Raw genomic sequence first — 13,739 nt, 5'->3', positions numbered from 1 at the left:
GAACGCCCAAGCACGTTAACCGTATAGTATCTTGTCGACCCGTTCCGCGATTGCCAGACAGCTAGTGAGGCCGGGGCTCTCGATGCCCAGCAGATTGACCCATCCCTCGTAGCCGTCTTCCTTCCTGATGATGAAGTCGTGGAACCCCGTGCCGTGCGCCACAGCCCCGAGCCTCCCCAGCTTCGGACGGATGCCCGCGTAATCCGGCTCCAGGCAGCTCTCGTCGAGACTCGGCAGGTACTTCTTGATGGCCTCGATGGCCTCCGGCATCCGCGCGCCGTTGACGGCCAGGTCGTCGGCCGAATCGACCCATTCAACGTCCGGGCCGAAGCGCACCCGCCCCGCGAGGTCCAGCGTCAGATGGGTGCCCAGCCCGCCGGCGCCAGGCTCCGGCGCCGGGTAGATGAGCCGGCCGACCTTGGGCGCCGAGCTGGCGTACGAGAAATAGTTACCCTTGGCGTAGTGCATGGCGCGCCGCTCCGCGGCGGGCACGATCATGTTGTGGACGTCGACGGCGCCCAGCCCCGCGGCATTGACCAGCACCTCGGCAGTCACGGCGCTTTCCTCCCCCGTCGCGGGGTCACGCACGCGCACCTCCCACCCGGCGCTGCCCCTCTGCCCCAGCGGCGTCACCCCCGTCACGGCGGAGCTCAGGGCCACGACGCCCCCCGCGTTCTCGAAGAGCCCCATCAGCCCGATCATCAGGCCGTGCGAGTCCACGATGCCCGTCGTCGGGCTCTCGAGCACGCCCGTCTCGGCCTTGACGTCCGGCTCCAGCCGCCGCGCCTCCTCGGCTGCGACCCAGCGCACGGGCACGTGGATCTCGTTTTTGCAAAAGCCATGCACGCGCTCGAGGGCCTCGCGCTGGGCGTCCGTCTGGGCGACGATCCACTTGCCCGTGTTGGCGTGTGCGACGCCGCGCTCGCGGCAGAAGGCGTAGAGCAGCTCCTTGCCGCGGATGCAGAGCGATGTCTTGAGGGTCCCCGCCCCGTAGTAGATGCCTGCGTGAATGACCTCGCTGTTGCGCGAAGAAGTCTCTGTGCCGACGGCGCCATGGCGCTCGAGGAGTACCGTCGACGTCCCCGGGCGCTGGGCGAGGGCTCGCGCCGTTGCGAGTCCTACCGCGCCACCTCCTACGACCTATTTGGGGGTTAGCACGAGGGCGGAAAGAAGGGTTTCATCATGGCGGGAAAGTCTCGCCGAGGCGCGCGGACTATCAACTCACAACGTGGGTGAAGTCGGCTCGTGTGGAGGCCGTGGTCGAGAACCCTCGCCACGCCTGCTGGAGCCCATTGATCGATCTGAGAGACGACGAACTTAACATGATGGCTAATCGAAGCGGCCTGGCGCTTGTCCGAGGCAAGGACCTGAGAAGAGATGTTTATACACGTTCCCACTCGCCGATGACGCAACGGGACCAGATGCAAGGACCCCGATATCGCATTTGCTGCTAGTCATGTACCCGAAGATTGGTGGATAGAACCGCCAAATGGAAGTAGCCCACTATTGTTGGCAGCCGCTTCGCAACAGATGTTGTTATCACATCGACCGCGATATCTCCAGCATTGCAACCGATAACTTCCGACCCTGGTGCTGGTCGAGGAGCCCGTTGACAGAAGAAGTAAAACCAGTATTGCCCAGCCAAACGATGCCAATGGTCGTCAATTAAAGTCAAGAAAAAATGTGGTCTCATCGATTAAAACAGTAGGTATACAAGTAGGTATCTATGTGCATCCAACCCTCGTCTTTTGGCTATTAGTCTACGCCGCCATCGTCACTCTTGACGGTCGGCTTGGGTGATGTCTTGCGGGCCAATCCTCCCCTGCCTACAATCTTCTCCGTCCAGTTCCAGGTCCCGAGCGGCGTTGTCGACCGGTTGCCATCCTTGTCCTTGAACTCAGCATCCCTGGGGCTCACGGCGCTGGCTGTCGTGGTCGTTGTCTCGCTATCATCGCTGTCCGCCCAGTCTCGGTCACTCCACGTCACAGAATCAACACGTTCTGGCGGTGGCCGAGGCGATCTGGCGATTCGAGGCGGGCTGGCGGATGAGCTGCGCGAGGACGAGCGGCGCTTGGGCGGCGCTTGCATGTCCGGCACCATGTCTTCGGCCTCGCGTCGAGAAGTTGGAGACAGCAGTCCAGCGGCCGGCCTATCAATCGCGCCGTCTTCGGATGCCACGCCGCTATCCCTGACCTCGTCGCCGTACTTATTCGGTGCCTGGCCAATGTCGAGTGCTAGCTCTCCGGAAGACTCGTCTTCGTCGCGAGTCCTCGCGGTCGCCGAATCGCTGAAGTGAGCATCCACCAGATGTTTTACAACAGGCCAGCCGTAAGCATTGGCGAACATCCGGCGCACGATAATATTGTTGTGCGCGTCGGGCTCCAGCTTGACGAGGACTTTTCGCCAAGCCAGGCCACGGTGGTAAGCTCGAGCGATTTTCTCTTCAACGCGCATCTGCGAACCATCCACTTCCTCATCGGGCTCTCTGTTGGGACTCATATTGGGCTTGTCGTCGTAGTCCCGCGCCGAGTCCACGGTGCCTTCATGTGAGAAACGTTGGGACGGGTGGGGTGACGAGTCGGTGCTAGTCCTCGATCCGCCAGAACCTGTCGACGCAGCCCTCCTGAATGTGCTTCGGCGAGACGCCAGCGAGCCCGTAGGTTTCTTCTTCAACGGCGGCGGCGGGATATCTGATGGGTGGTAGACGCGGTCGTGAAAAATGGCCCTGGGGCGCTTGGAGGGGTCGATGATGTACTCTGTAGTGGGGATCTTGGGGTTGATCAGATCGTGCGCAGACTCGAAAAAGCTCGTCCTCGGCGGCGCAATGTGGTGGTCTCGCTCGAGCTCATGGCCTGCAGTGACCCTGGACCCCGACGTCTGCGAGATTTCGTCAAAATTGATCGTCTGACTCCGCTTATAGATTTTGTGCTGCTTGTTGGACATGCTGGGCGTCTTGGTTTGCGGTTTTGGCTGTGCATGTTCGTTGCCCTTGAAAAGGGAGAAAAAGCCAGCAAACGGTCCATTATTGGCACCGCCCTTTGCGTCCTCGGGTCCTACTTCGTTGTACGGCGTGGGGACCGAACGAAGACTAGCTTGATCATCTTCCATCATTGCGTTCCGCGGCGGCTGCGGTACTTCGACAGCGTTGGTCGGGAACGTCGGCGTAATATTGCCAGACTGGTCATCCGAAGGCTGTGCCTCGTCTGGAGGGAGGGCGCTGGATCTCCGTGGTGTAGGCGCCAAGCTTCCGCCGGTCAGTTCTGCCCAGCCAGCACCAACAAGTGTCTCGACCAGCCCGGCGTCTCGTCTTGCCTTTTCCACACGGCCCAGACCCTGCCAATCGAGGAACAGAAGACAGCTGGTCCTCAACGGGACGATGCCGTCGTTGACCACGTTGGAGTAGACGGTGCGGTTGCGGAACTTCTTAAGCGCCGTATGGGCCGGGCCAGTCGGCAGAATCCGCAGCAGAGGCTTCGACTCGGGTTGGACTTCACCCATGACCCTTTTGTGTGCGCTTTCTCCGAGATTGCTGACGATGGCGCCCCAACCGCTCCTCGCAATGGTAGGCGCCCGCCACGTAAGACCAAGATCCTGGCCCGTTCTGCCGACCAAGCCAAAGTCCAAGGCAAACTTGACGTATAAGGGATTTTCATTGCTCAGGCCGAGAAATGGTGTGGCAAGGGCGACAAAGTTGATTGGTTTGATTAGGGTAAAGAATTCTGGCGAATGCTTCTGGATATATGCAACTGCGTATGTCTGTATCAGGCCGCCCAAAGAGTGGCCGATGAAACTGATGCTGGTAATCTTAAACGGACGCTTTTCGCTGGCTTCTTCTTTGTGTATCGTGCTGTGTTTGTGAGCTGCCTTGCTGTCTGGTTCGGATTTGTTGAAGACTGCAGCAACTGCAGTCTCTGCCGGGCTCTTCTTTGACGGCAGGAAAGGCTGATCGGGGTACGACATGGACAGAATGTACCTGGCCAGCCTCTTGCCCAGGTACTTGATACCTCTTTCTGTCCTTGTTGCATTGCCCGAGAAGCCGCGCACAATAACCTCTTCGTCGTCCCCATCGTCTTCTACAGGGCTGTCATCTTGGGCGTTGTCATCACGTTCGTCTTTGGCATCCTTTGTGGCGTTCCCGTCTTCCTTGGCTTGTTTCTCCCTGGCTTGTTTCTCAGCGCGCTCCTTGGCACGCCTGGCCTTGGCATCAATCTTGGCCTGCGCGACTGTCTGATCAATGCTCTCCTTTAAATACAACATGTCGGCCCCCAAGTTGCTGTGTAGGCCATGGGTGAGGACAACCAAGTGCACTTTTTTTTGCTTCACTTCTGGCTTCTCCTGTGGCGCTTCTTGGGTGACGCTCTCGACAGGTTGGTCCTTCTTGGTACGGCTCTTGAGCCGGTCAATGTTGAGGTCGTCCCAGCCCGGAAGCCTCGGGGTATTCCACAGGGCGGCCGTGTCCTCGACCTTGAGCCGAATCGCCTTGGAGAATACGCCCTTTGGCTGCGCTGGGTGGTGGCCATCCTTGGCACCGATGCTCTGCTGGTGGTCGGCGACCCTGCCGGGTTGCGGTACCTGCGTCTGGCCGCCGATGACAGGCAGTGAGGAGCTCAGGTTCAGCGACTTTGCGTCTCTAGCAAGCGTCACCTCGTACCCGACCGCGGCCGAAGTTGAAAAGATAACCTGCGACGACACCTCGACAATCCACGAGGCGCTCTCGGCCTCCTGGTCTGTTGGGGCCACGCCGCCGAAGTGGCCGACGCCTCCGGTTCCCGCACTCTGACGGATGTGTTCCGGCACTAGCAGCTCGCACTCCCACGAGCCGCCGGCCTTGAGCATTGGCTCGAATTCGGGGACGCCATAGCGGCGGGGGTTCGCGAACTTGACGTTGGGGTTGAAGTTGGACGGATAGGCAGCGGCGCCCAACGTATAGGGGCCGTGGACAAAGGCGGCGCGCAGGGCGATGGCGGAGGTATTGCGGACGCGCAGGTAGAGGCGCTCGGGCGAGGGCAGGATTCGGTCCTGGGAGGGCGTGTAGGTGACGGTGTAGCGGACGACCTCTCCAATCTTGACGCTCCCGACCTGGTAGACGAGAAGCATCGTGATGTTGAGCACGCTGCACCGGGGAGAAGAGAGGCTGGCAGGTAGTGTATATGGGTGTGCTATTGTCGTCGGCCCGTCGGTGACGTCGTCATTTCCATGCGGCCGCTTCTCGAAGGGCCCGGCGGGGAGCTGCGGCGAGAGGAAGTGTAGTTCGCACGGTTGGAGCTGATGTTGGTTTAACAAATGACGGTGTCTATCGAACGGCGATTTCGATGTCGCATTCGGAGGCAAGATGCGTGGAAAACCGATAGGGTATGTGAGGTGTAGCCGGGGGTTGCAAGGGTAGTCAAGAGGTGAGGAGGTTGTAGTAATGATAGTAATAGTTGTGGTAGTGATAGATGGGAGAGAGAGGAGGAAGAACGGAGAAAGCACTGGGCCCTAGGTATCCGACAGCACAGCTGGTTGAGGGGTGTTAATAGCAGTAGGTTTCCAGTCGAGGTACACCGGGTCACAGCAACAAAGGTAGGTACACTATGTGCGTACGTACATGCAAGCAGATGCAGACGTAGAACCAGAAAGCCGATCCGGCAAAAACACGAATACTAGGAAGAAGCAGCGATATAGCCCGAGAGCGAAGGAGAGCACGAGGGACCCGAGAGACCGGGGGAGGGGTGTGGCCGCTAAAGAGCGTACAGATGCACAGACAACGTCATTGGGCGAAGTATCCGGCAGTCCTGGAGCATTCAAGCACTGGACCATCAGTCAATGACAGGAATGCTAAATGGCCTATGGCCACGCCCCGCCCACTCTGATTTCCCTCGTTCCCCACCTCCTATCCGATCCGACGCCGCACTCGCTTTGCTAAGCTCAAAGTACCGGATACGTCCCTACCCTTTTGCTTTGCCGGCGCTACGTCAATTTACGTCGATCATGTGTATGTGTGTGTGTATAAGGTACGGAGTATCCGTACTGTACGAATATATGGACTTGCTGAGCCTCGAGCTGGAACTTCCCGTCTCGCCAGCAAGTCAAGTAGTTTAGTTTGGCCCCCATCTCTCCGAGTATTTATACGTATCTCTGTGGGAAAACAACGAAGAATGAAACATAGTCGGGGACATAGCAGGGTCCCTGCCTCGGAGCCCCTGGCGGGATGTTCAATCTAGACCATCTTGGACCCAAACCCAAGATGTCGTTTCAATCCGAGAGGGAGGGAGGGAAACCCCCCATACCGGACGGAACGAAACTCTCACTCTGTTTCTCACTCAGCTCCCATTCTCCAACCAAGGGCAGCAGAAAGTGAGAATGCCATATCCAAAGCCCAGACTTGGCTCGGAAAGGGTGGGGGGAGGTCCAAGAGCGTGTCAACCCCGCTAGTTAGATTAGCATTCTCCAGCCTTTCAATCCATCGCCACAGCAAGCAAAAACCGTCAGAAGTCCTCGACCAGAGATGTTGCAGGCACCGCCAGGCTTGGCAGGGGACCAGACGTTTCTCAATCCATGGACAATCATCGAGATGCTCATTGGTGAGAGGGATCCACCCCTGAGAGCAACAATGCGGTGCGATGCTTAAGCTTCGTGTACACTACATACCTATACCTACCTACATACCTACAACCGGTGAGATGAGACTTTGGATGCGGTGATAGTTTGCCTCGAGTTCGTGCGCCCATGTGTGTGTGTGTGTGTGTGTAGTATGTGTAAGGGCAACGCATCGCTCACCTCGCCTGTTGCTTGTAGGGAATAAAGTGCAGTGCGGCGGTGCATGCAGCAATGTAACCAGCACTACCCTGAGATGCGAAGACGGCCCATCAATGCGAACGAAACGGACACCATGAACCGCACCACGTCACAATGCCCCCCCCCTACAACCGAGATGGCGGGCGGAGACGTTCATTGCGAGTCAGCGAGCCTCGTTCTCTTGCCCGCTTGCTACATGGTGATTCACTGATTACTATCGGCCTCTCCTCGACTCAAGGTAGGTATGTATCCGGAAATCATTCAACCACAACCTTGTCGACCCCGCCAGATCCGTAGGCCCCAACGCCCAAAGCCTACCAAACTCTCGCCCACTTGCAAGAATAAGAACGCAAAAACAACAAAAACAAAAACAAAAACAAATTGATAACAACAAAATCGCTCCGCTCTTTCTCCGCCCTCCCACCATCATACTCAACACGGATTTGGTCAAGTGAATTGCGAGGCCCAGGCATATGCGTTCGCATCGAGACGGTGCGTGCCCAACAACGCGGCGCCCTCCAACATGGGCACCCCCCGCGTCCTTGGTTGGTCCACGACATTGGACGACGAGGCATATGGAACTCGATCCGCAGCACCCAGTGCCAGCCAACCGAGGCCGAAACTTCGCATGAGAAACAGCAAGCTGGCAGGTGAGGCAAGGCAAGGCAAAATAATCTAAATGAACCTCGTGCACTCGTGACTATACTGCCTACTCTCCGAGAACCTTGCACCATACCCGTCCCGAGGATATATCACGCGCCTAATATTACAAGCATGACCCCATTGAAATAGCAAATAGCCCTCCCAAACGTGCAACATGGACAAACCGGCAATGTCAGTTAATTCATCAAATCGTACTGTGTCCTAGGTCCTGTTCTGTCGTCAAGCGCTTGCTTCGTTAAGTCTGTCGTATCACGCCATGGCTGCCCGCTCTCCCTCCGGCATGCCTGGCTGCACATGGTTCCGCCATTCATGCACACGATTCATGCCGCGACCCATCCCCGTGAGCCCGGCGAGCGTCGACGATTTGGGCTCCTCTCGCATTCGTCTCCGGCTCCGTGGCGCATGCACTGCCGCCTCCCTCTCGTAATCGTGTACCATCCGCCCCGGCACCACCCGCTCGGATGGCCGCGTGGTCCTGTTGTACATTTCCTCCTCTATCGTGTGCCTCCTCAGCAACGGAAGTGGCGGAGGGGGACCCATTACCATCGGTGCCGACATCGGAAGGGGTCCCATTGGAGGGGCAGTCATCGGACCCAGGGGGGGTACCGGTGGCGGTGCCATCATCCCCGGCCGGGGGGCACCCGGGCTCGAACGGAATTCCGAGAAGCGCTCGGCGAGGCGCTGTCCCAATGCGTCTGGAGGCATGCCTCTCGCTCTGTTGACCCCCGACATGTAGTCCGTCGGCGCCGGACGTTCGAAAGCCGCTGGTGGCGTTGGTGCCGGCGGCACAGGTGCCGCCACAAAAGTGTCCAGCTCTCTGCGATAGTCGTCGTTCATGAAATGGCCCGCCGTATTGCCGACATCGACAATGTCCCCATATCCGCCGTCGTAAACATCGTCAATCTCGTAACTTTGTAGCGTCCGCGCAACGTCTTCGTCCCGGTTTTCTTGGAATCTCCGCATCAGTCTGCTGTCGTACTCTTGCGATCGCGACCGCGGTGCGCTGGGCGCAACACTTGGCCGCATACTCCTCGAGCTCTGGGCCAGGTCCAGCCGCTCCATGTGTTGAATAGCAGCCGGCACCTGCATATCGTAGAGCTGGTCTGCGTTTCCTGTCTCGTAGTTGAACCAGGGACAGTCACAACTCTTCCACTTCGTACCGCAGACCATGCAAAACTGTGCTCCGCATCGACTGTTCCAATCAGCAAGTTCCAAAACAACGAAGGAGCAAGAATAGTGTTTACCATGTCATGTGATTGCAGCCTTCCTTGAGCTCAACCATGTGGTGGCACTTGTAGCACCGCTTCCAGCCCTCATCCTTGGCCTGGTCTAGGAATCTTGTCGTCTCCTCGTCGTTGGGACATTCCCTCGATGGGTGCCACCGGCCGTTACACGAGCAACACACCTTGGTCCGGCATTGGCCACACTTACCGTACTTGCGGCCTCCTTCTTTGCGGATGTAATGTGGCTTGATCCAGGCGCCACATTTTCTAGAAGGACAGTAAATTCGATTCCGTGCCGAGTACTCTTGAAACTTCCGATTCCACTTTTTCTTGAAGTCGGCCGAGAACAGGTGGTCGACGTGCTTCAAGGCGATGTTCTCGGAGCAGCACTTGGGAGGCATTTCCTGCGGGTCAGTGATGGAGATTTTGAAGTGCCTCTTTAGACACACGCTGCACATCCGATGCCCGCACTTGAGTTTTGCAACCTTGCTTGACGAAAATTCATCCATGCACACAACGCACTCAACTCTGGTGGAGAAGCGTCAGCGTCCGCGAGACATTCGAGGTTTGGTCAGTTTACCTGGCCGTCTTATCGGACGAATGGGAGACGGAGCTCCCCGTGAGCAGGTTGCCCAGGAAGCTGGAAGAGCGCCTGTTGGACGAGGTTGTGCTGCGCGTGCGCGACGTGACCTGCGATGCCCCCGAGACCGTGTTGGAGCGGCGGATCGTGCGCGTCTTTGGGTACACAGTCTGGGACGGGTGTCTTATTGAGATTCTGGTTGGGGTCAACTCGGAATCGCCCCTAGTCTGGTAAACCTCGCGAGCCAGCCTCTTGGAGGAGCTGAGCGGCCGGTGATGGTGGCCTGATCTCCGAGCCGGGCTGTGGGAATGATGGCTGGAGTAGTGCCGCTCCGAAGCCGGTCGTGAGGTGTGAGAACGGTGTCGAGAAAGCGAGCGGCTGCGCTCATCCGTGGACTGTCGTGGGGTGGCCTCGGTGGAGCCATCCTCCTCCTCCATGTAGATGATCTTCTTTATCTTCATGCGGCGTTTCGGCGTCTTGTCGTCCTCGGCGGGCCGGCGCCGCTCGACGACCGTTTGGCGTGAGGGTTTCGAGTATATCTCTCTCTCTTGCCTATTTCTGTCTCGACGGCGCTCACGCTTCTCTTCTTGCGTCGAGACACTGCTCTCGGATTCGTCGTCCGAATCCGTCTCGGAGGCAGACTGCGAATACCGTAACGACTGCCTAGACTCACGGATACGGAGTGTCCGCGAGTGGTGGCTCGACCTCGGACTGAGACCACGCCTGGAAGCTTCTCTTTCTCTCTCCCTCCCGCTCGAGGACGGTTCTTCATCGTAAGAATCGTAGCCATCGTCGACCGGCACCCTTCCCCTCCGATATGGAGGGGTGTTGGGGGTCGCAGGCATGGTGGCTGGGAGGGTGGCAGACACGGCCCTGGTGGTGTTTACGGAGCGGCTTCGTCCCATGGACGAAGTCGTCTCGTGGTGCCCTTGTATAAGGTCCCTGGGCCTCCGGTACGGCGTGGAGTCGATGGTGGTCTCTCTGGCGGGTTGCCAATCATAGTGTAGGATGGGCGGGGGACTGGGAGGGTGCCGCGGCCGGCTCGTTCTCCTGTGCAAGTCTGCGCCATCTCGGTAGGCCATTGGACTGCGGTCAGCCTCATGCGGGAGGTACGAGAGAAGTTTGAGATGGGTTCGAAGGCGGGAGACGTTGAATCGAGGGTCGAGAAAGGGGTGCACCCGGACAGCTGGTTGCTCGTGAGTGGGTGGCTTCAATGCATACTGCGGAGCTATGATTGGGCTTGGATGGCGGGTTGCATATCGGGCATGCACATGCAGGCGTGCAGAGTTGATTTTTGTGCGCCCTGCAAAAGCAGACGACGGCGAGGGTTTGCCTTGCTCTGCGGTGAGGTATCAATCGGGCAGCAGCGCAAGCAGTCTGGTCGGACGGAGCCAGGAGGCGTACGAAGATGGCTCGTTGGATGACGATTTCGCAGGATCAGGTTGTGGGAGACCAAGAGGGGCTGAACATGCTGGTTGGTGAAATGGTGAATGGCAGGCTGGAGCAAGGTCCAATGAACGCAATGCCCGGTTCAAACAAGGGAGAATAAGGAGGAGGAGCAGAAAAGACAGACATGCAGATAGACAGATATTCGTGCAACCTGAAATCCATGGCAAGTCAAGCCAGCCCGGCGGGAGCTGCCCACTGTCACCTGTCTGTATCTTACCTACTTGTAGGTAGGAGGTACCTTACTTACTACTTGCCTAGTGTGCCTAGGTATCCGTACCTAGTTTGGTAGCCTAGGTATTCGTACGGGTTGAAGGTGGCTCTCGTGGGTTGTCAGAGACAAGTTCACCCCGCCGGCCGCACCCACAGGCCAATCGATTTGCTCCTGGTGGCGCCCTATTAGGTACCTAGTCTACAACCTAGGCAATTACCTACCCACCTACCTACTTCTTCTACCTTGGCTCGTTGTCTCGTGCGTGGCCCATGCCCTGCTGCTGCGGCCCCATCTGCCATGATTTACTCCGTAGACACTGAAAGACTCTCCCGTGTCGAATCAGCAATAGTCGAGCTCTCCCCGGTCTGTTTGACCTTGGTTCCAAGCCGCTTGATTGGTTTGCACTGCACGCACAAGAATATACCGACGGCCAAGAGACACGGACGATTTCCTCGCTTTATGTGCCATGCGCAGACAATCATCTTACGGTCAGTCGTCCGAGCTAGCGGCCAGTCCGATCTGCACCCAGCGGGAGCGGCTACCTCTCTGACAGCAAACCTTGGGCCAAAGAGGGAGGGTGGGAAACGCGGGCGGGAGGCTGGCGGTCGCCGAGCCCTGTGTGACTACTATGTAGGTAGGTACCTAGTGACAGTGTCCTGCATGGAGGCAATTACAGAGGTAAGTACGGACTATGCAGTACTGCCCACTACCGCCAAGCGAGGGAACCGCCAATGAGCTGGAAAACTGGCTATGCACGTGCAACAGCCCTCATTCCTCGGCCATCATCCCAGCCGGTGACTAATAGGTACCTACATACCTACCTACGCCGTTGGGCAGACACGGACACTATGATTTGGCCGACAGTCTCATGTTGGGGGGGGGGGACGATGCCAGGCCTTTCTGTTTTGCTGGTCCAGTTGAAGTTTGGCCCTAATTGCCAAATCCGCCTATTCTCCAAAAGCCCAGATGCGACTTTTATTCGTACATATCGAGGTACCTAGGTACTTAGCTATCTACCTACCCACCTACCTAGGTAAGTAGATATGCTTTGGCGCTATCGCCCCACTCCGGACGGCACCAAAGTACCTACACCAGGGACTGCCGACGCCTACGGCGCTTCGCGGCGAGTGCGAGTGGGGCCGATCCGGTGGTCGGCACCCGAGTCAGGACTTTTCGTTCTTGCCGCAGACCGCCTTACGGTGCATCAAGAACAGTCGTCTCTATGTTTTTCAGAAACCTTCGACGAATCGTCTGAAGTCTTCGCGGAGTCAATCACACGCAGCGCATCCTTGATGTGTCACGGCTCCAGTCACGAGAAATACATGCCATCCCCAGCTCGACGGCTGTGGCGCCAGCACCGGCTGCCAGTCCGCAAGCTCCCTTCTCCGTGTCCGACATCGTCGCCATCTTCGTCGGCTCCTGCGGCGAAAGAAATGGTTCGACTGTCTCGGGGCAGAAGAGTACTCAAGCAGAACTTGTGACACCGCCTTCGTCAACGACGATGGCCAACGCGCACAAACGTTGTTGTCAGCCCTCTTCCGCCAGGTTTCACGGTGGCTTCGGTTGAGTATCGACGATCTTTGGTGTATTTATCCTCCCAGAAACCCGTCTTCATGTCTGTCTCCGTTCCGGCCTCGTCCATATCCAAGCCCCGTTGATTGGTGGATCTCCTGATTTCCACTTCCCGTAGACCGGCCCCTCCCCGAGTCCTCAGTCTTAGTCACGCCCGCTGGCACTCGAAACGGACTCTGAAACCAGGCGCTATGGAGTTGTCTACCTGCTTAACGGCGGCCTGTAGATGGGCAAACTGGCGAGATGTCATCAGGGCACGCCGAGCCTCCGCATCTCCTCGGACTGGCAGCCGGTCGACGTGTGACCCCCCCTCAACGCCGGTGCTGGGCATGATGCGATATGCCGTGCCCGCACTACCGTTTTACGGGATCGAAATGCTAGCTGTCATCGTGGGCCTATGGCGCGAGGCTGCTCGTAATCAGTCAGTCGCTCCCCTGATAAGCAACGTGGTCGAAACAAACATCATCACGAATGCATGGCCCGAAGCCATGGTTGCTTTCAATTCTACCATGCATGCTGAAGTCGTACAGGCAGACCTGTCAAGTCACATTTGTACACCAATTAAGACACCGTACACCCTTCCGCAACGCCGCGTGACCCTCCTGTACGGGAGTTGCTTTCGCCTATGCAACTCGAGCCAAGGCCCGGATAGTACCCTGCAGACAAATCATTGGGGTTCCCAGGGCGAATAGCAAGGCTGCGCGTGGCCCAAGCCCAATCATGCTCGCATCTTGGCCTTCTGTATTGGTGATAATGGCGCGATTCGGTTGCTGAACTTGCTCTCTTCAACTTGACATGGACCAGAGGGACATCTTGCATTCTTGTAACAGCCATCGCAGTTGCAGTTGCAGGTACAGGAACGGGTATTTCACCAGCAGTGCTATGTTATACAATACTGTGTCGCCGAACGTTGGCGGATTTTGGACTTAAATCCCGAGCCAAAACAACCCCTTAAGAAAACCCTGTTCCGTCCTACCCAAGGCCAGGCACACCAGCCGGCTTTGGTGTTTCATTTCTCATACTCGTCATTCATATTCCTGCAAAAGAGAGCCTGCGGCCGCAACTCGCCCGACATCAATTTCCCAACGCAACTGCTGAAGAATCGTTCCGTCCCTTGAACGGCTCCATATTTGTGAAAAGTGACAGCGTACCGCCCTCCGCTTTCACTCTCGGGAGATGGCCGGGGTTGCCGTCTCGAACCGGATTGGCGCCAGTCATGTCCATTGGCCGAACGTACGAGTGCCGGGGTTTCGGTCCGAACAGC

At 57.7% G+C, this 13,739-nt stretch overlaps 4 protein-coding genes across 4 annotated transcripts; all 4 read right to left on the bottom strand.

Annotated features, from left to right (window-relative positions):
* Positions 1-15: 15 nt before the first annotated feature.
* Positions 16-1,324, bottom strand: GLRG_08335 (FAD dependent oxidoreductase; the record flags this gene model as incomplete). Its single annotated transcript, XM_008099020.1, has 2 exons — positions 16-1,140; positions 1,226-1,324. 2 exons carry the CDS (start codon positions 1,322-1,324, stop codon positions 16-18), a joined length of 1,224 nt encoding a protein of 407 aa, XP_008097211.1.
* A 431-nt stretch (positions 1,325-1,755) lies between these two features.
* GLRG_08334 (uncharacterized protein) lies at positions 1,756-5,097 on the bottom strand (the record flags this gene model as incomplete). Its single annotated transcript, XM_008099019.1, has 1 exon — positions 1,756-5,097. The coding sequence occupies one exon, from the start codon at positions 5,095-5,097 to the stop codon at positions 1,756-1,758; it is 3,342 nt and encodes a 1,113-aa protein (XP_008097210.1).
* A 2,127-nt stretch (positions 5,098-7,224) lies between these two features.
* GLRG_08333 (uncharacterized protein) lies at positions 7,225-7,407 on the bottom strand (the record flags this gene model as incomplete). The annotated part of the gene is made up of 1 exon (XM_008099018.1): positions 7,225-7,407. The coding sequence occupies one exon, from the start codon at positions 7,405-7,407 to the stop codon at positions 7,225-7,227; it is 183 nt and encodes a 60-aa protein (XP_008097209.1).
* A 282-nt stretch (positions 7,408-7,689) lies between these two features.
* GLRG_08332 (uncharacterized protein) lies at positions 7,690-10,088 on the bottom strand (the record flags this gene model as incomplete). Its single annotated transcript, XM_008099017.1, has 3 exons — positions 7,690-8,632; positions 8,685-9,191; positions 9,244-10,088. The coding sequence occupies 3 exons, from the start codon at positions 10,086-10,088 to the stop codon at positions 7,690-7,692; spliced, it is 2,295 nt and encodes a 764-aa protein (XP_008097208.1).
* Between the last annotated feature and the right edge of the window lie 3,651 nt (positions 10,089-13,739).

The sequence above is a fragment of the Colletotrichum graminicola genome (genome assembly GCF_000149035.1).
Source record: "Colletotrichum graminicola M1.001 genomic scaffold supercont1.38, whole genome shotgun sequence".
NCBI classification, from domain to species: Eukaryota; Fungi; Ascomycota; class Sordariomycetes; order Glomerellales; family Glomerellaceae; genus Colletotrichum; species Colletotrichum graminicola.
The sequence above is the reverse complement of the archived record's forward strand: the minus strand, read 5'-3'. Positions and strand labels throughout refer to the sequence as shown.